The sequence below is a fragment of the mitochondrial genome of Capsicum annuum (assembly GCF_002878395.1).
Source record: "Capsicum annuum cultivar Jeju mitochondrion, complete genome".
NCBI lineage: Eukaryota > Viridiplantae > Streptophyta > Magnoliopsida > Solanales > Solanaceae > Capsicum > Capsicum annuum.
In genome coordinates, this window is record NC_024624.1 from 75001 (window position 1) to 95000 (window position 20000).

General features: G+C 46.2%; 10 protein-coding genes across 10 annotated transcripts; 2 read left to right on the forward strand and 8 right to left on the reverse strand.

Moving 5' to 3' along the window:
- The first annotated feature begins 2124 nt into the window (after positions 1 to 2124).
- orf117a (hypothetical protein) lies at positions 2125 to 2478 on the forward strand. Its single transcript has one exon. It carries the CDS (start codon positions 2125 to 2127, stop codon positions 2476 to 2478), a length of 354 nt encoding a protein of 117 aa, YP_009049665.1.
- On the reverse strand, positions 2313 to 2690 carry orf125c (hypothetical protein). Its single transcript has one exon. The coding sequence runs from the start codon at positions 2688 to 2690 to the stop codon at positions 2313 to 2315; it is 378 nt and encodes a 125-aa protein (YP_009049666.1).
- Positions 2691 to 2836: 146 nt separating this feature from the next.
- Positions 2837 to 3559, reverse strand: orf240 (hypothetical protein). The gene has a single exon. The coding sequence runs from the start codon at positions 3557 to 3559 to the stop codon at positions 2837 to 2839; it is 723 nt and encodes a 240-aa protein (YP_009049667.1).
- Positions 3560 to 3941: 382 nt separating this feature from the next.
- On the reverse strand, positions 3942 to 4316 carry orf124a (hypothetical protein). Its single transcript has one exon. It carries the CDS (start codon positions 4314 to 4316, stop codon positions 3942 to 3944), a length of 375 nt encoding a protein of 124 aa, YP_009049668.1.
- Positions 4317 to 5758: 1442 nt separating this feature from the next.
- On the reverse strand, positions 5759 to 6139 carry orf126 (hypothetical protein). The gene has a single exon. It carries the CDS (start codon positions 6137 to 6139, stop codon positions 5759 to 5761), a length of 381 nt encoding a protein of 126 aa, YP_009049669.1.
- A 580-nt stretch (positions 6140 to 6719) lies between these two features.
- nad4 (NADH dehydrogenase subunit 4) lies at positions 6720 to 15397 on the reverse strand. The gene is made up of 4 exons: positions 14937 to 15397; positions 13014 to 13528; positions 9463 to 9885; positions 6720 to 6808 (listed from the first exon to the last, which is right to left on the reverse strand). The coding sequence occupies exons 1-4, from the start codon at positions 15395 to 15397 to the stop codon at positions 6720 to 6722; spliced, it is 1488 nt and encodes a 495-aa protein (YP_009049670.1).
- On the forward strand, positions 8126 to 8473 carry orf115a (hypothetical protein). The gene has a single exon. It carries the CDS (start codon positions 8126 to 8128, stop codon positions 8471 to 8473), a length of 348 nt encoding a protein of 115 aa, YP_009049671.1.
- On the reverse strand, positions 8157 to 8471 carry orf104a (hypothetical protein). The gene has a single exon. It carries the CDS (start codon positions 8469 to 8471, stop codon positions 8157 to 8159), a length of 315 nt encoding a protein of 104 aa, YP_009049672.1.
- Positions 15398 to 15494: 97 nt separating the features above from the next.
- Positions 15495 to 16376, reverse strand: orf293 (hypothetical protein). The gene has a single exon. It carries the CDS (start codon positions 16374 to 16376, stop codon positions 15495 to 15497), a length of 882 nt encoding a protein of 293 aa, YP_009049673.1.
- Positions 16377 to 17993: 1617 nt separating this feature from the next.
- Positions 17994 to 18332, reverse strand: orf112b (hypothetical protein). Its single transcript has one exon. The coding sequence runs from the start codon at positions 18330 to 18332 to the stop codon at positions 17994 to 17996; it is 339 nt and encodes a 112-aa protein (YP_009049674.1).
- Positions 18333 to 20000: the final 1668 nt, after the last annotated feature.

The following is a 20000-nucleotide window of genomic DNA, read 5'->3' on the forward strand; positions in this document are numbered from 1 at the left end:
ATAATTTATAACTAACTCGAATATTTTTGATTTTTTTACTCAATTTCAGAAAAAATAAAAGAATAAATAAAAAGAGGGGCGAAGTGCTACAAAAAGAACTCTGTTCGATTTTTTAGTCTATCTATAAGAGGAGATCATATGAAAAACGTAACCGATTCTTTCGTTTCTTTGGGCCACTGGCCATCTGCCGGGAGTTTCGGGTTTAATACCGATATTTTAGCAACAAATCCAATAAATCGTTGTGTAGTGCTTGGTGTATTGATTTTTTTTGGAAAGGGAGTGTGTGCGAGTTGTTTATTTCAAGAATAGGCTGGACCAACCAGCTGTACCCTTTTCCGTTATAAGTAGGAAAGAGAGGTGCATGATCTCGCGAATTACTTCTGTATAAATTCAGAAATTATATGTAAGAACCATAGCATTTCGCGATTCATTGGTAAATCGATTTTGATTCTCTATTAACCAATAATGTGGAACTATTAACATGGTTAAAACAAACTGTTTGAAGTCTAGACGCAGCATGGTACTCTTTCTACCACTATGTTAATATAGAGGTGGTTTCAAAATAAATATTTTATCGATATAGGATACTCATATTGAGAAAATGATTTTCACCGCTTATTGTAAATTGTAAAAAGGGCGATTTTACCCCCTTTATCTAATGCTGAATCGACGACCTATTCTAAGTAAGAAGGGCTTTTTGGATTTGAAAAAAAAAAAGAAACAACTTTGCTGACAATTACATATTTTTGATTTTGTCAGAAGAGTCCTCCGAATATTTTGGTCTTACATTAGTTTCGATATCTTTTTGGAATATGAACAAAGAAGAGAAGATAGGCTCATTACATTCATAAAAAAAGATATGAGAATCAAAACGTCGGGTGTGAAGTTGATCAAAGAAGGTTGGGTGTGAATGTCCCTTCGAAGTCTCGCACGCTCTATGCTTTTCGCCAGCTTTCCCTCTAGTAAAAGATTAGCTCGTACCCTCTCTCTGTGTCTAGGGATTCCTGGGGCATGAGTTAAGCATATAGTTGATTGCTCTTTCTTTCGATTGAGCGTCGTTTTGGAGTCTCTCTCTGTAGGCGTGCAAAACAACAGAGCCACTGCTCTTCGGGGTGATGAGGTGGACAATTCCTTACTCCAGCTTCAAAGGAGCATCTTTGCATGAATCAATACTAACTCCTCAGTCAGCTGACCCTCTATTTCGGAGATTAGAGCAGAAGAACTCCGTAAGGGCGGAGAGGTGGCCCTTGGGCCACTTGACTCGTTGGAGAGGGGTTTCGCCTCGAATCCAAATGATTTCTCTTCTTCTCTTAAGATATTTCTAGTTAGGACTTGATCGAGGGATCAATTGACTCCGAAACATAAAGTAACAAGACCATAACCCCGTGCCCCCAGCCTTAAAGGATCCCAACTCATCATCCTCATCTCCAACTTATGAGTGGTTTTAAGGTGCTTTTTACTATTATAAAAACTTATTTGGAGACCAAGGCGAGGGGTCATCTTCGGCAACCAACCGGGGTCATGGAGCCGGCCTCCCCCGCCGTCCCCCCTGCCCGCACCCTCCATAACGGAAGTACGTAGAAACCTTGATCTGTTTACTTCCTCCTTTAATAAGATCGGGATGAGGAGTGACCTTTTACTGGACCTCGAGGATCGGCTTAAACTGCCTCAGAAGCAAAGAGAGGCAAAATAATCGAATTTATGGAGATCTTGGCCTTTGATGAAGATGAACTGATATACTGGCATTCTCTTCCAACTCCGTATCCTAACTCAGGGCAAACTATCTCTAGATGGCAAAGTGAAAAGTCGAATTGATCTGCACATCCCTCTATTCCAATAGAAAACGTTAGCCTTCATCCATGAGATCGGGGTATCACTACCAGTAGGGGCCCAAGCTTCACCCGCGTAAGACTCATAAGAGGATCTACGTCATTATTCATTCCCCATCCCGAGATGTCTAAGTAAACAGGCTTCCCTAAGCTTGAAGCAAGAATAAATGAAGTCCATCAGAAACAAGACCTGATTATTCAAATCAAAGGCTTAAAGACAGGGTCAATAGTAGTAGCCTCATCTTAGAGAAGAGGTGAGTATGAATATAAGAGACCTACCTTGGAAGACAGCTTGATGAGAGCCGGGTGGGAATCTAGCTCAACAAAGAGTCTTTCTCGTCGGACCCATATACCCATGAATGATTTCAGACTTTATCACACCTATTTCGGAGGATGGTCAACAGACTTGGGAAGTCACCTTCTTCTTTCTCATGCTATTACCGAAAGCTCTTTTCTTAGGAAGGATTATTCCAGTTTTCAGTCTTATGACCTGCGCCCTTTCACCGGCGATGGTAAGTCTACCGGTGCCATCATGAAATCACCTCCTGAAATACCACCATATATCCACCTATCGAATTGGATAACGGTATTAGGATCTAGCAACCACCTTGGTGTAGTCGATAAATCCCAACCGACTCCCATATCATAACACTTCCAGATCAGACCAAACTTGATTAAATCAAAATCTTTGTTCGATCTTTTCCAGGTCGTGCTACACATAGGAACATCCATCATCTCATCGATGGATACCTCCTCAGACAATGCAACCGTATAGTACCAGTGACACCACTTAAGCCACAGTTTTACCCAATTGAGTATCACTGTATGCTCAAGAATATCACGTTCCTTATCAAACACCATCTCTTCTGGGAAGAGATCTATCTCTTTGGGTTTTAATTCCCTCCGAAGATAATCCACTATCTTTCCGGGATTGAGGTTTCCAAACCTTCCAATCCACCATTCAAGAGGTAGAGGATGTGACCGGTTTGGCTTGCAACAGGCAGCCTTTAATCTTTCCCAACGTTTAGATTGAGTCGAGAAAGCGAACGGACTCTAAATCCCGCTCCACCCAACCGCTGTAATGTAGAAACACTTACAGGGTATTTATTACGGATAGAACAGAGACCAATAGTCGTCCTACAAGATAACAACAGCCGAAGAGAGACTGGAGACAGGTCAATTTGCATTGACTTGACCCAGAATCTCTTGGCAAACTCGACGCAACCAGTTTCAGATATTATCGATTTGGCCTCCGAAATGGTCACACCGAGTTTATCCAGTAGTATCCTGTACTGTTGTGCCACAAGTGCATCAGTGATTAGGATATCATCACCTAGCAAGGCATAGTCCTTAAAAGGGGTGGTTCTCTGCGGGTAAGCTCGTTTTGCTGCCAACCACACTACATAGTGGTGGGACAATGCAAAGAGTGACCATGAGGAGTAGTAACCTAACGGCTGACCACAAAGAAAGGCAACCTCACTCATCCTTTTCACAATCGGTTTCCCGACTAGAAAGGTGTTGAGGCCCAAAGAGCTGTTGACAATTGAAGACGCCAATGTTGGCCCAAACATACAAGACATAAGGGCAAACATGACACTCAATGGCCAACGATCCGTTGCCGACTTAAGATCAAAGGAATAACACTCATTCTTCTTTCCTTCTCTCAAAAGTGACAATGGAAACTCTTGGTTGAAAGTTCCATCCGTCCGGAGACGAGAAAGAACCTCCATTGACCATTTGTGGACAGGAAAGAGCAACCTCTGCTTTATGTAATTACATATCGCAAAGATGCGCCTCTGATTATTCCAGTTTTCAGTTTTGTTTAATTTCACCAGGCGAAGAAAAAGGATTAGCAATCTCTCAGTCTGGGGAAGTTTTCTTTTTCTTTAAATAGAGAAAGTGGTGGCTAGATTCGCGTTCCCTTTCCAGACTATCAAGGATTTCAAAGATCTTTCATACTGTGCCCAATCCCGATATTGTCTTGGGAATTATCAGTATATATAGTAGCGTACTGGACTCCATCTACATAAGTAGAAGCATTCGACGAATCACTTGACAGTTCTTATTTCCATTTTCCGACTCTCATCTTGTTAACTGACTTAACCGCAATACTTATCCAAAGACAGGACAAGTTGAAAGAGCTTCGGTAGTTACACTTTCTGTCTCGCGTAAGAAAGAGAGTTTAGAGTGCCATACAAAGAACCTTAGATAAGGGGATTCCTCCCATTGACTGAAGTTCAGAGTCAACCTTCCACACAAGGCAATCTTCTGATAGAGGGGAAGAGGCAGAGCACAACCGATTCTGTGGCACAAGATGCGCTGGTATTGCAAAGGCAGGAATGAGTTCACAACGTTCGAATAAGCTACTCGACCGACTAAAGCTAAAAGGAGAAAGGCGTTCTCATACCCTGATACCGCTTTGTGGAAACCTAGAACAGAAGAAAGTCTCTTTAGGATGGCTCGGTCTACTTCTCTGATGAATGACATGGCTTGCTTGGCGGAAGTCTTTATATTGCCAAGTCTCGGATATTCCGTAATAGCCGCACATAATCACATAATAGGAATAAATAAGACTATCACACGAATGCCTTTGCTTTGCCCTAAAGAATCTTTTTCGATAGCTGTCCCAAAATAAACCTTCTACGTGGTGCTCCTAACGCAGGTACAAGAAAAGCTTTACCAGAACCCCTTTCCGAGAGAATCTTTGGAAAGACTCCCATGTGTGATTGCTGACTAGAGAACTTCTTAACACATCATAGGTCTTCCTTTAACGCGCTTGGTTGAGAGTGAACTCCCCAAAAGAGGAACCGATCTCGGATTTCAGTCTTTAACCGTCCCATTAGCAATTCTAGTACCAACTAGCGAAATCGAGCTTGGGAGTAGACAGACCTATCGACCGATGACCCTATATTATATAATTCTATATTAATTATATAATAGAATGCCAGGTAAAGCTGCACCATTGGAAAAACTGTCCATTCATCGGGGTGATCAATTCTCCTCTGACGAAGAATTTGAAAACATCCATTCTGGTCTATTATTTTTATTATTAGTTAAGGAATAGACCTTCCGACGCATGCATTCGCCTTAATAAGATTGCTCGTAGACATGCCCACCAATATACTTTTTCTGAGGTGCTCCTAACGTGCCATAGAAAGTGCGACAGAGGCTTTATAAGTATAAGACATCTTCATAGGTACTCTATCCAATATTGCTTTATAGAAACTAAGACTAGGAAAAGAATGGCTAGCTAACCTAACTAGCTGATAGAGCGCCATAAGAAGTCGAATGCAAGGGGGCCAATAAGATCGAAGAGGAGAGATGGTTGATAGCTTAGATTTTGCAACTCAATTGGGGATGAGGAGCTCTCGGTACTCGACCGTTAAGTAAGGTCTGTTACGGAAGACCCTTTGCCTACTTTGCCTATTATTAAGACTACTCCCCCCGAAATTTCGGGAAATATAAAGTTCGTAATCCCAGGACGTGTAGCATACTGCTTCGAGAGGGATAGGGTTACCCACACCAAACCTTCGCGCTTGCACGATTGGTGATATCCCGCCTAGGGAAAGGATGATCAAACTCCCACTTTTCGAACCTTTACTCCAACCATGGGTGGGATCACTGCCTTTACCCAACCCTACCTATTACGAGATGAGGAAATAGATTCAAGAACTGGTCATGCCGTCGTTCAACAACTAGCTGAAAAGCAAGGACGCTAAGGATTCAAAAACCGAAAATGCTGTAGTAACCAATGGTGCTATCGTACTAGCCCCTCCCCTCTTTCTTTTTTTAAGTCATTAGCCCTTAGGGCAGTCACCTTTCTCTTAGAGAAAAGATAGGTTCAAAGCAACCCCCCCCTCTCCTAAGAGTCGAGATCTCCCCAGTGTGAAACTAAAGGAGGATTCCCCGAATACCTGAAATAGAGATAATCATAGAAAATGTGAAATATTTGATAGGATCCGTTTCGGGAACGTGGAATGGTTGAGAAATTCAAATGTGAAAACTCCAGTACCTCTCGCTTCCCGGAAAAGAAATCCATAAAGTCCTCGGTAGGATTGGCAGCATCCCCCCTCAAGGCACGATTCCGAGACAGAATCTCTTGAAAGAGAAAAAAAACATTCATGTTTTCTCTCCCTGATTTGCAGATCTCTGTTCTCGAAACACAGTAACCTGTAATACTCTTTCTGAGAGCCACAATTGTGGAGTGTGGTCTTTACTTCTGACCAATACTCCCCCTTTGCTTTAGAAAGCAGAAAAAGGCTATTTTGCCTGTATAGCTTTCTTATTCGATTGAGCATAGAGGCCTCCATACTTTCATTTCTTCTTATGAAAAAGGTTCCCCCCTTTCTTGCCCAACTATTTCGGGTAGAGGAAAATTGGGACCCTGCGATGGGGCTTCAGGTAGGGCATCGGGAACCTGCGGGTTCGCCCCCTGTCTCCCGCTCAAAGTTTCTTGGAAACTTGTCACAAAAGGCACGACAGCTTCTAATAACTCGTTCATTTTTGTATTTTCGAATTGATTCCGCCCCTAAAGCGAACTCCTACTCCTCCTCTTCATGTTCTATTGATCAGAAGCATCCAGCAGCGCCACGCCGGCCGGTAGAAAGAGTGTTGCTACTAAGCTAAGCTGCTGTTGGGGAACTCGGTATAAGCGATTTTCCGCTTCCGCCTTTCTAGGCTTCACAATAGCTCCCCCTTTTCTTTTCCAATTCCTTCTTTTCGTTCTACTTAGGTGGAGCAATCCGAACTCTCGACAGAATATAAAAGAGGACCACAGGCCTGTGTAAACACCTCAACGAACTCATGTGGACACTCCTCAGCCCGAGGACAATCTCTCAAATACACATGTTGATGTTGTTGACCCGTTTTTCTTTTCTTTGCTGATTCCTCTCAATGAAATTTTCCATGTTGCACTAAGTTACTTACGGATGTATGCATGCGGTCCGGGAACACTTTGGGGTGAACACCCATCCGAACAAGTAGGGTCAATAGTTCAGCATTTAGGCCGTAACATTTAGCAACCAAAAAATATTGTTCCCAACAAGTGCTCTCCGAACCAAGCTAGATAGTCTCCTATCACTAGGCTCACCAACCAACCTGGACTTTTTTTTTATTATTCCTACCGGATATCAAAACAAACCATAAGGATTGTTTCCAGCCATGAGTTCCCCTATGACATAAGCGCTCTTGGGTGGGGTGGGCCATTCCATCAAATCTTTGAGAAGGGGCCCAATCTCCTATTTGATGGTCGGCGTGGCGATAGGCTTCGTTTCTACGACTGCCTTCCCAGCCGTTGAAAGACTGAGCGAGAACGGTAAGGGGCGCACAAACAAAGAATGTCGTTGTGCGGGGATGCGATTCGCCAAGCTGGGGCAAAGAAAGCCGTCCGACCCTACCGGATTAGGAATGTGAAGGCCTCTCCTTCGAAAGGAGACCGGGGAAAGAAATAGCTATGCTATTGACCGGACCCTTTTTTCTCATTTTGTTTGAAGCGGGCCAAATAGAGAATGAAATGCATAAAAAAAAATAGGGGAAGGAAGTCAGAGACTCCCTTTTTTTGGTTTAAGGGCTGCTCGCCCTACCGAAGTACCAAAGGCTTTCGAGGCTTACACCTCCCTATTACAGGACCTAAAAAAAGGCTTTCAGTAGCGCCCTTAGAATCTAAGCCTTTTGAAGCGCCAGTAGTTGTAGCTGTGGCCACACCAACCCTTTCGTTCTTATCACTCCGGATTCCGATCTATATGACCTCCGGGCGGTACAAAGTAAACCTCTTCCGTAGAAGCAGGTAGTAACCTAACCTTTAAGAATTTGTTCAAGGGAGGACCCTCTGATCTATCAATGGAAAGATCTCCATGTGTGGCGTGATAAGGAATCCTAGAAAAGATCGATTGAGACTCCCTCCACGGTCCCACGAAGATCTCTACGTACTTGTCCAGGACAAGTGAGATCTTCGGTCTGCGTGCCTGGGAGCAGCTCAAACAAAGAAGAGTCTGGTCCGGTCTGAATTCAGGCACGGCCCGCCCGTCTGCTGCTAGGTCCGGAAATGGCGCCGGGCGAGGGCGCCGCTATGCCCCTTAATGAATCGAATGGTCCTTCGACCTTCGTTTGATTCCGACGGCCGGCATAGATCTCATGAGACCGGCCCACTATTACTACGAAAAAAGCCCTGCCCTCTCCTTACAGTGGCTTTCAGCTCCTTTCCTTCGCTACTAGGAAAGTAAGCAACTTCTATTAGCGCCGGACCTTGAGTCGAATTGATCGTGTCATGTGCAACGTCCATCAATGATGGTTCATTAATGTCCATTGATTTAGACTCCTTCCCCCTTCTCAACTACGAAAAAGATCGAGAGGGGCCCGAAAGCCCCCAAAGAACGGAAACGGAATTCGATTCACTCCCCATTCTCTCAACAATAAATAAAGCTCGCCCTGGGCCGGGTCTTTCCCTGTTGTTCTGTTCCCGCCACGAGAAAGACGCACGGAAGAGGTATTCCCAGCGCGCGGAGGATCCGTTGAGAGTTTGTCTCGGTAGGGAACTGTACGATCTTTTCCCCTATTGTATTGAATCAATAAAAAAAAGAGGTCAGTGCTACGGCCCCCTATTGTTTGATCCAATATTGACCGGGGACGAGCCCCCACTTCCATAGATCCTTGGTTTGACCTCCCGTAGTGGTCCTTGCTTTTAAGAAAGCGGAGCGGGGCCAATTTCTCGTACTTGCTCAGTGTGCCCCCCTTTCTTCGAGTGCCCCGCCCGGTTCACTGGGCTGTTGGCTTACCAAGCACTTGCCCGCTGCTCCTGCCGCCCGCTTGGCGGGCGGAGCGCTCGTTATCCTGACTTTTCTCTCTGCTGGGGCCCTCCCATTGCTATAGCCATAAGCTATGGCAGCTCCAGCTCGCAACCACAGGGGCCCGCCCCGCGAGGCCAGAGTGGGCTCAGCGGTCAGCCTCCATTCGAATTATGTTAGGGGGTCTTTCGCTTTTGCCAGATCTAGAGAGATACTACAAGTCCTCCGTCCCAGATTCCATCGCCGCGGCCATCTGGTTCACCGGTACTACCAAAAAGTCTCATGCTTACGTTACTGTTATTGATGGTTTGATTATCTTGGACCACGAGGACCCCAGTCGTGCTTCTGGTTTCCATTCCAATCATCATATTGATGATAAATCTCCTCGTGCTCTGCCATAAGAACTTGGAGTCCGTATCATGGTGAAGATAAGGTAAGGCTGTGATTCTTGCTCAAAAAACAGACCGAACGCCTTCGAGTTATTGGCTCGTCCAACCCGGCAGCATTCATGAGTCGCTAGTTCAACTGTCCCTCGGAGACAGGGTCGAGAAGTACCATGCATGGTTGCCCCCCGTCCTTTCTTTCTATCAGTCTCACCCAGCAAGCCACCCCAACCCTACAGCCAAAAAAGGTAAGCGCCTAGCGCGAGCCTTATTTATTAGTTTAGTAAAGTCAAGCTTTGGCTCCCTAAAGACTAAAGAAATGGATAAAAAAAGGGGGGGACTTATGCAACGGGCTATGCCACCCAAACCAACTGAGGGAAGTCGCATCCGTCCCATCGCAAGCACCTACAATGTCATGATCACATTGGTTTACCCTAGTTTGTTTGGTAGTTTAACGTACGGTCGCCCCTCCAACAAGAAAAGGTATAAATATGGAAACTTCTCTGCCATTTGGATCGGAGAATTTATGGAGGAAATCGGGTTTTAAATTCCCAGAAACCGCACGATTATATAGCCAAAGGGAATAGGCCGCGCCTAAAATCATCCCAAGCGCTGCTAATGTGGCTACTAAGCTATTTCTTTGGAAAGCTCCTACTAAGATGAGAAATTCCCCGATAAAGCTGCTAGTACCAGGTGAACTCATATTGGCCAAAGTGGAAGAGAAGAAAATGGTAGAGAGATTCGGCATGGTGCTCACTGAACCTCCGTAATATCTAACAAGTCGAGTCTTATGTCGGTCATATAGAACACCAACACATAGAAAAAGGGCTGAAGAAACCAGTCCATGACTTGACATCGGTAGAATGCTACCTCCAATTCCCTGTATGTTCGATAGAGCCAAAGATTCCCCCCCACTGATCGGAGTACGCCGATTACCCCCCGAACCGTACAAGATAGTTACCACCTATCATACGGCTTTCTAACTTCACTTCTTTTTCTGGTCGTTCCGCTCTGTCGATCGATGGTAGTATAAGAGATCTGTAACCCCCCGCAATTTTTGACATAATGGTTCCTGCTTCCTACCCATAGTTAGCATGTATCTCCCCCGGTCATACTTTAGTATCACATCGTAGACCCCCACCCCAACGCTATCTTCCTTATCAGTGAACCGGAACATAGTGCATAGGTACTCTTCGATGCAGCGGGGACGAGACGACGTGACATACTACGATCACGTACAGAAGTGCTGTCCTTCGTCTCGGCAATATGGAACCTCTCCACAGCTCCCGTTCTTTTATGGGGTCCTATCGGGATAGGTAGGCCCAAGCCTTTTCCCTCCCCCCTCCCTCCATAAGACCCTCTTTCTCTTTCCCGAGAGGGAAAGAAGATAAGAAAGGATTCATTTTTTTCTTTCATGTGAACGGCCCTATCTTGTATCGAAAGGTTTTTCGTGCTATACACCACGTTGAGAAAGACCAACCTCCTATGTACCGTACTCTTTTTGTACCTCGAAAGGGGGGTCCTCCTTATGATGCTACGGACGGCTGTCCGAAGTGCAAGGGGTAAACTCGGACTCGGATAGGATAGGATTGTGCGCGCCGGGCCCTTCGGGTCTCATATTTTGGCCGAGTTTACCGTACCTCCGTCCCCTATGTTAGGCGGCCGTAATATTTTGTTACGTTCTACCGCTGTTACGCCAGAATAAAAGGTTCCACACGAGCTCCCGTTCTGCGGCGTGGTGGCAGGACCGCTAGGGGAGTGGCTCCGGGTATAGATAGGGTGAAATCTGCAGGGGTCATGCAAATACATAGGCCCCTTCCCTTCTCTTTTGGATGAATGGGGTGGTTTAGAAGGCGCTTTCCGATCTACGGTCCCTCGGAGCGAAGGGTTAGGCAGGTAGTATGGGCCCTCTGACTTCCAGCTATGTGCTGTGCGGCTCCCGCGAAGCGAATGAAGGGAAGCTCTTCGAGCTTCCGGGTGAGCTTACGCTTACTCTCAGCCTCTTTGATTGATAGGCGGGCGGGCTAAGCCCCCTACTTAAGATTCAATTCATAAGGCTAATTTTATGTTGTCGTGAGGCTTTGGTTAGGCCGACTACTATAGGCTAGCTACTTCTAGCTTCTATACTGGCCCTTCCACTTTGGTGTAGTTTTCGTTTGTATTGGTACTGAATGAACATATCAAACAAAGGCGAGCAGTATAAGCCCTTCTCCGGCCTGGGAAAAGCAGCGAACTCTAGAAGCTAGGGCTTTGTTCACCTTTGGACACGAACACTATTCCGTTCTCAGCGGAAACCCGCCTTAGAGATTGAACGGCAATAAGATAAGTCAACGTTCAATCTAAGACAGCGCTGAGCGCTGATAGCTTGTAGTGAACAGCCCCATTATGAAACCAACCAAAAGCAGCCTTTGGTACTTAAGTAGTTAAGGTTTGGAACCCTTGCTACTATGATAGAAAGCCGTTTGCTTGTTGCCAAACCCTTCGCCTTTCTTTTGAATCAAAGTAGGTCGCGACTGTTGTATTTTAGTCGGTCGGGGGAAGCGGTAGCTTCGTGCTCCGCTTCTCTCGCGCTTGCTTGCGTGAAGGCTTAGAGCCCTTTTCGCTAGGTCCAAAAGCTTCCCAAAAGATCTGATCCAACAGAAATCCCGCATTGAGCGTAGCTGATATGCGGCTACGGCTAGCCGATCATATCATTCCATAAAAAAATCTATATGTATAGAGAGATCCCCTAGATATACAGATAGAATAGATGTTCATGGATAGACAGACATTCCATTGATTCTGAGTTTTTGGGCTGAAAAAGCTCGTCGATCCAAATGAATCATTCTTCTGGTCTCTCTTCGCTCCCCACCCCGAAACTGACCCACGGCACAGCGCCCATTCGCTTCGCGCGCGGGAAGGCAACGAAGTTCAGTTCATGAGACCGCAGCGCAGCGGAGCGGAGCAGCCGCGACACTTCCTTACCTTAGCTGGATCTCGCTGGTGCCACCTAAACGGTAGGTAGGCGGCGGATGTGTGACGTTTGGAGTTGTCGTTCGTGCACCTGTCCCCAATGGAAGAATGAGTGATCTGTTCCCCTGCGGATCATGGCCTTACCACTCGGTCCCCGATGGCCAGCGGGGGATTCGGTATAGCAGCTCAGGTTCGTTTGCGCTGCGCGTTCCCGCTGGACTGGACACATGTTAGCTGTAGGAAGTATGGTTCCGAAAGTGACTTCGGTTCGCCAGTTCAGGCTCAACTCCTCGCTTTACGTTAGCGGACCTACAGGTCGGGCCGGGGCTCTGCGCTCTTTCTTTCTGTGTGGGACGATACCGGGGAGAGAAGGGAATGCGTCGAGGCGGCGAACAAGACAACTACATTTTTGCTTTTCCCTCCATGAGATGAGCCCAGTGCATTGGACCGATGGATAAGAGAACTGAGCTGGCCTAAAAAGCGCTTGGGCGCTCTACGTACGATGTAGACTCCATCAGATACATATCGATTTCTTTCTGATGGATCAAGAATAGATAGTTGTCTCATCAATAGATAGAAATAGGAGATTTCCCCTTATTCTTGAGAGATTCCCTCTCTATCTCTTTCGATCTATCAGAACAGATTAGGCTATCTATCAATCGATTTGAAAATAGCATGCTCATCTCGCTTTTCGTTCATTTTCGCCACGAAAACATAGCCGCCATAATAAGAAGCAGGCGAAGCAGCTAGAAGTACTCGCTTCACGCCCTTGAATTATTATTCACGAATGAATTGGGAAAGCCAACAGAAAGATTCGATTCTGACTTCGTAGAGCCGGTGCTGCTGTTGCCTGCGCGTAGGGCCGTCCCCCACTCCCGTCCCGGGGCGCTAAGGGCTTTTGTTTTTGGAACAGACGGCAGTGTTGCTGACGCCTCGAATCAAGCTTTTATTGCGACGTGCTATGCTTTCTCCCCCATTGCTAGTAGGTTGATGGTCGCGCGCCCGGCACACATGTTTTGGCCTTGTGTGTCCATAACTCAAAATAGGTGACCTAACGGCCGCCGCCCGACTAAACATACCAATAGTCACCAGATTCATATGAGCTACTGAGGAGTAAGCAATGATCTTCTTAAGATCGATCTGCCTTAAAGTGGTCGAGGAAGTATATATTATAGCAATCGCGCTTAAAGTATAAATGAAAGGAGTGGAACAAAGTGTCGCTTCGGGAAACATGGGTATTGAAAATCTTAAAAACCCGTAGGTTCCCAATTTTAAAGCAATTCCTGCCAAGATGACGGATCCTGCCGTAGGTGCCTCTACATGAGCTTCGGGTAACCAAATATGAACTGGTACCATAGGCACTTTGACGGCGAAAGAGGCGAAAGAAGCAATCCATAGAAAGATTTGGCGCCGCTCACTAAATTCTGTGGTTAATGAGATTTGTAAATCGGTTGTTCCTGTTTGGAGAAGAATCAACAGAATAGCTAATAGCATAAAAACAGATCCAAGTAAAGTATAAAGGAACAACTGATATGCTGCCTTGATCTTTCTTTGTCTCGAACCCCATACCCCTATAATAATGGTAGAGTCAGGGGTGGCCCCAAAGCGGAATTGACCGGTGGTGCTTGGTCGAAGCTCCAGTAGGTAGCCACTCCCTTCTCAGAGAACCGTACGTGAGACTTCCGCCTCATACGGCTCCGTCCCGAGCTTCCGTCGTCGGCCTTGGCATTAAACCACTATCTATGCATGTATTTTCAGCCTGGACTGACGAATCTTTTGCTTCTCGGGTGGTGTCGAACAATGGTGCTTGCGTTGCGGGAGATGCCCGCCCGTAGGGTCCGGCCTGCTTCCCGCCCGAAAGAACCGCTCACTAGCTAGCCGGACTAGTGGGGGCCCTATCTGGAGACATACTGAAAACCATGCCTTTCGAACCGAACGCAATGCCCGTCTTCCAAATAAAAAAAAGGGCTCGTTGGGAAGAAAGATTACGTGCGGCCTGTAGAGCACATGTAAGGCACAGTCGGGTTGCTCACGCAGCGGATCACTCTCTCAGAGAGAGAGAGAGGTGTGAAAGTAATAGCCTTATGTTATGGCCGCCCCCGACTTACGGCCTTTACGCTACTACTATTGTGATGTGAGCGGTTCAAATTGGTTGAATCTTTCTCAATCATCCTGGCCGGAACTTGTATGCAGCACTTGTACGGAGCATAAAGGTTTGGAACTCTTTTCTTATCTGAATCTTAAGGACAGGACCCTACCCTATTCTCGAACCCTCTGCCGAGCTCTACCCTGCCCGCATTTCCTTGTGTTTTGAAGAGGAAAAAAAATCTCTCTACCTGCTGCCAACAGTCTTTCTTCGGAATTATCTGAACGGGTCGATCCTCCCATCCCCTTGTTTTAGCAACTTATCCTAAGGTCTCCTCGCCAAGAGCTCCCCGGCGACGACAGAGGAAGCAACCCGTCTGCTGTGGCGGGGCGGCTTTTTTCTTTCACAATAAGACCTGGACGATTATCCCTACCTTCGGTAGCTTACGAGTTTACGTCCATCCCTGGTCGGGTACAGTTTCCTTTCTCTTTCTCCCTTGTAGCCGTTACCCGAATTCGCGCAAGTGTGTCCACACCCCCCAAACTTACTTGACGAGGAATCCTTTCTCGCGAACAAACACAACCCCTACACACACCTAGGAGCACCCCTTCCTGCATATCCATACAAGACCCGAGTAGGCGGGTCGAGGTCCTACGAGGTACCCACTACTCGGAGTACCCTCCCAAAAAGAAAAAGATGTGTCTGTCAGGTTCGGTTCTTCTTAGTTGGGTTGGGCGGGTTCGACCAGAAATGCTATGCTTACACACAAGACTACCCCTCTTCCCGAAAGCTTCGCGGGGACTACTTTAGGACGACGGACGACCGCCCGTAGGGGGTTTACTGCACAAGGCCCCTGCAGAGGAAAGGCTTTATCCCAGCGAATAGAAGATACTCAGCTCCGCACAACATAGGGATTAGCACACTTTCGGGAAGAACATAGAATAGTAGAAGATCCAGCATGCAGAACACGGCGATCATTATAAATTCACGAATTAGAAATGCTGTAATATACTCTTTCCCATAACTTCTCATACCAGACCAACCCACTAAAATGCAAATAGGGATCAGAAATGTGGTCAATATCACGAAGAATAAAGAGATACCGTCTATACCCAAATAAAAATTGATGTTTTCATAAGGAAGCCATCGAAGGCTTTCCACAAATTGAGATTTGGCCGTAGAAGGATCGAATTGTATCCGAAGAACAGGGGGATACAAAAAAGTAATAAGAGAGGCGCACAGACCAATTAATCGTATCGGTCGTATTCTTGAATTTGGAATGAAAAGAGGAGTAATGCTTCCTAGCACGGGACAAAGAATAAGACCACTTAGATCAGAATAGCATTCACAGAAATGTTCTAACATAGAGTAGAATCGAACATGGAAGAGATTCATTGACAACAGTAAAAAGATGGGCGCCTAATTCCAATACAATAGGGGTCTATCAGCCAGCCGAACCCATTCAGACCCAAAACCGGCTTGCGCGAATCACCCTTAGATAGGGTAGACTCTGTCGCGTGCCCTCCCGTTCCATCTGGGCCAAATACCTATTTAAGGTATTTTCGGCGATAGCAGTTCCCACCCGAGTAGGGTGACTGAATAAGATGCTGCGGATTTCCCACTTCCGACGCGAAAGCATCTGGGGGGAAAACCCATCCTGCACCAATGCAGCCTCGACCCTCTTTTCGACCAGGAACTGCTTGTCCAGTATCCCAAGATAGATTGGGAGGTGCCTGGCCTCGTTCCTCTCTTGAAAGAAGAACGCTAGCCGGGTCTGAAGCTCTGCTCTCCTTTGCCTATCTGAAAGAAGAGGGTGCTCTAATTCCGGAACCAGGATGGCGCGCGGAACCGGCTGAACCTCCGGCTGGGGAATGGCTGGCTGCCCATCTCTTTGGGGAGGGTAAATAGGGTCAAAGGAGGGCTCCCTCCTCCCGTCGCACGCGGCAACGAATCCTTCGAGAATCTCCCCCCCCGAGTACCAATGAAAAAGGAGTACAAGGAGAAGAGCGAATACCTTAAAGTATTTTCTCCCAAAGATATACGTCGTGGTTGATTTTGATTCGAGGATCTTACGCGGCGGAGCGAACTCTTCTATCGTGTTGCATTGGCGGACCCCCCCCCGGGGGAACCATCGTACCGGAGCGATCCGAGAAGAGCGATTAGGCGCACGTTCTATCCTTTCTACAACGCCTATAGACTCAGTCTTTCGTTTCAGATCAATTCTTCGCTGCAATCGCTTCGATCCACCCCCTCGGTGAAAAACCGTAATACGCCCTGAGGAATTCCTACCAGCAGACTTCCCTGTACTCAAAGTGAATTGTCTAAGTGCTCTCCTTTGTCTCATTGTTTATCTCCTAATCATTCGATTCCGCCCCTACCTAAGGCTAGCTCCTACTCCTCCTCCTTCTCCTGACGGATAGGATCCTCCTTGGTCCTTTTTACATAACACTCTCGGCCGCCCAAGAGGACTGGCTATCTTTCTCTTTACTTACGCAATTTCTTTCTTTGTTGTTGAAGGAGTCTCTTCTTTTTTGGCTGCTCCCGCGACAAGTTCTTTTCGGTATTGTAATAATATTGCTTGCCACTCTTCGGTCCGGTAAACCAACTCCAACCAAGCCCAACACTTAAGACGGCACTACTTCAACATTCAATCGCACAGCATTAAAGGTAGCGAGGCTGACGGATTATAACAGCATCAGACCATTGAAAACTTACTTAACCGATCAGGAACTAGACAAACCGCAGGTCGATATAATAGTAGTTCCTTCCAAAGGTAAAGTGAAGTCCCAACATTCCTCATAACACCGGACATCTCGTACGAGAGATTCCAACAAAGAACGGCTGCTTCGTAACTGCTTCTTCTGCAACGGAACATGTTACTGCTTAAAGCAACAAAGAACGGCTAAAGCTCATCGCAAGATCGGAAAGAACACCAGCCCGCACAGACAACAACGACACGACTCCAAATACAGGTAAAAAGGGGATAGCAATTAACTACTAACCCATCCGCTATACTATATAAAACCTAAGCTGATAGGAAAGGGTTGTGGCCACCAGGCGAGAAGGACACCAAAATGTGTCTATAGTCTATACCAGTGTCGGTAATAGTGAGGTTTCTTTTTCCTTAGCCAAAGACGAATAAGGCCAGTAGCCAGCCTTTTTAAAAACCAGAAGGGAAGAAAGAGCCAATTGAAAAGGCTTTAAAGAAGAGATGAAAGAATTGTTACAAACAAAGCAAAGGGCTTGAAGGACGCCCTCTCATACTTTCTCAACCGATGAAGCGAGCTAGGTTTGAGGGGAATCAGAAAGGGATCGAACGCTCTATTAGTGGTCGACTGCCACCTTTCCGCTTTGGATTCTCTGTTCCCCCGAAAGAAATATCGATCGTCCTTACCATTTCAGTCCCCACCCTCAAGTGAGAAGGATATTCTGTTGCTATCGACTGACGTAATATTATTCATTCGTATCCCTCAATCAAGCAAGCGAAGGGGGCTAGGTTGTAATACAAAATCGTAACCATTGATTCCCCCACAATTCCTTACCTTAAGCGGCGGGGTAAGCCAATAAAGGGGGAAGGTCTAAAATGCTATAGCGACCCATCGAAAGAGCTAGACAAATAGGAGAAAACCGTACTATTGTGAGAAGGAAAGCTTCACGCTTGGGCTGTGCTCTCGGGGTATTAGTTTACCTTGCTTTAAGAGGTCTCGTAAAGAGCTTTCCATCGATCTTTCCTAGGCTATCGAATCCTTTACCAATAGATGGGCTCGATCAACTCGATTCACTCATTCCTGTCTTTACTTTAAAAGAAAAGAGCCTTAAAGAAAGCAGGAGGGATAGGAGTTTACGATAAGACAACGAGAAGGATAGAGTAATAATCGGCTAAGGGAAGAATCGTTGTTGAAAGCTTCCACCATTTGTCTGTCGGGAATCTTGCCAATATTGCCTCGTGGATCAACTGTCTCTAAGCCTTCCTTGAATGCTCGAAGGATTTCCCCCGTCCAATGCTTCCGCTGGTTTTCAGATAGAAACTCCAATTTCTCTTTCTGCTCGTTGGGAGAACTCTCAATGGATTGGTTTCCGGGAGTCGAGGTGGAAGTAGATGGGGACTGGGGAGAATAAAAAACCTCCTTATCGGAATTGGTCTCGTCCGATGCATGGCCGATGAGGGAGGCTCCAGAAGGAGAAGAAGCGGACGGAGACTCCGAGGGAGATGCGCCTTTTTCACTCCGAGGGTTAGGGGATAGGGTTGGTCGAGAATTTCATTACCTAAGTACGCCACTATAGCCACTAAAAGGGTCATATCTTGTTGAAGAGGAAGTGAAAGGAGCGAGACCTTGCGGAGTAGGTACGGAAGGGGAGGCCTCTTCAGAGGTAGTTAAAACCCTTTATTTCAGGGAGGCAAGATAGGATCTTTCTTTTAGGATAGGACCACATACCCTAATTGAGACCCGGAGGGAAGCTGGATCTACTCTAAAGTAGAGTAGCTGTACTTGCCTTTTTCTTAGAGTGGATTGAGGAAGAGAACTCAGATGAGAACGTAGTCTTGCTGCATCTCCTGAAGGAGAAGGGGCTAACCTATCCAACAAATAAGCTGGATCCTCTGGAGTTAGATCGGCTGGAGTAGCTACTTACCTTACTGGTGTCCGAAGAAGTCTGTTGGTACAGATGTCATATGAGATGTGAAAGCGATTTCCGACTTAAAGACTACTAGTTGAAGTAGAGCCGACTCTAACATTCGACCAGAGAGGTCAGTGCTGGGAAAGCAAAGAATGGAATGTCTGTTCTGTAACAAAGAAGAAGGTTGCTTGATTATTCTTTTCAGGAGCAAGCCATAAGGACATCATTAGGAGTTGTAGGTAACTACAACCCCAAGGGTTTGGGGTATTCCTCCCCTTACCCGTAGGATTTTCTGAGCACAGAATTAGTCTTGCTTAATAGTTATTAAGTGGTTAGATCTTCCTATTGATGTCGAATGGAGCACTATTGGGGGTGATGGAGAAATCCTAATATCCCAATAGAATCTCTGATCAGAGTGGAAAGGGGATTTATTCCTTTCTCGCTCTGATTCCTGGTTGGAACCCAGGCGCCCCCCCCCTCAGCCCGTTCCCTAAAGGATTATTTCTAACCTAAGAAATGACTTAGCTGCATTGCTAATTCCTCATACCAAAGCTCTTGTCCTCAGAATCGTTCCTTAGTCAAGTACCCCTTCCATTCCATGTCCGATTCTCCTTTTTTTCGTCGGCTTCTGTTGAGTAGGATCTTGCAAGCTACTAGGTCAGTTGACAAATCAGCTGTTATGCACAGAGTTGTTATCAAATCAGATCTTGCCTCTTTCCTGGTAGATGCAGGGGTTCTTTCATTCGACAGTTGGGATTGGTTAGAGTCAAGGAAGTAAGGCTAACTAAAAGAATAGTGGCTTGGGGGCATTCCCCCAGCATACAAAAGTCCTGAACCCGGAAAGATCCGCTCTACGAATTCACATGTTAATGTGCTAATGGCAGCGATATGCCTAACCCCTCCTACTAAGATTATGGGCATACTACTATTATATTAGTATTCTATTTAATCCTCAGGGCTTCTATCATATAGAATATCATATAGAAGTTGTTGATGGTGAATAAGCGCTGTTGGCAATAACCGCTCTTTATTTTAAATAAATAAGTTTCCATTTGAAAAGTCTCAGTCCAACGCTACTAGCCACACTCGGCTCAAGCCAAAGGCAATAAGACCAGGCGCAAGGGTGTTAAGCGTGCCAGCGAGTTAGCTGCTGTCGGAAAAAGCGCAATAGCCATCGAGTCAATCCCGAGGCGGCTCCAACCCAAAGTATGAAACTGAGCGAAGTAAAGCGAAAGAAGGAACTGGTGCCATCAGGTAGCATTCCCCTGTTCATTTGTCCAACTAACTATGTGATTGAATTAATGTGGTACGTAGGAACATTCATTGTTGTTTCCCACCGGTTTCAGAGCGC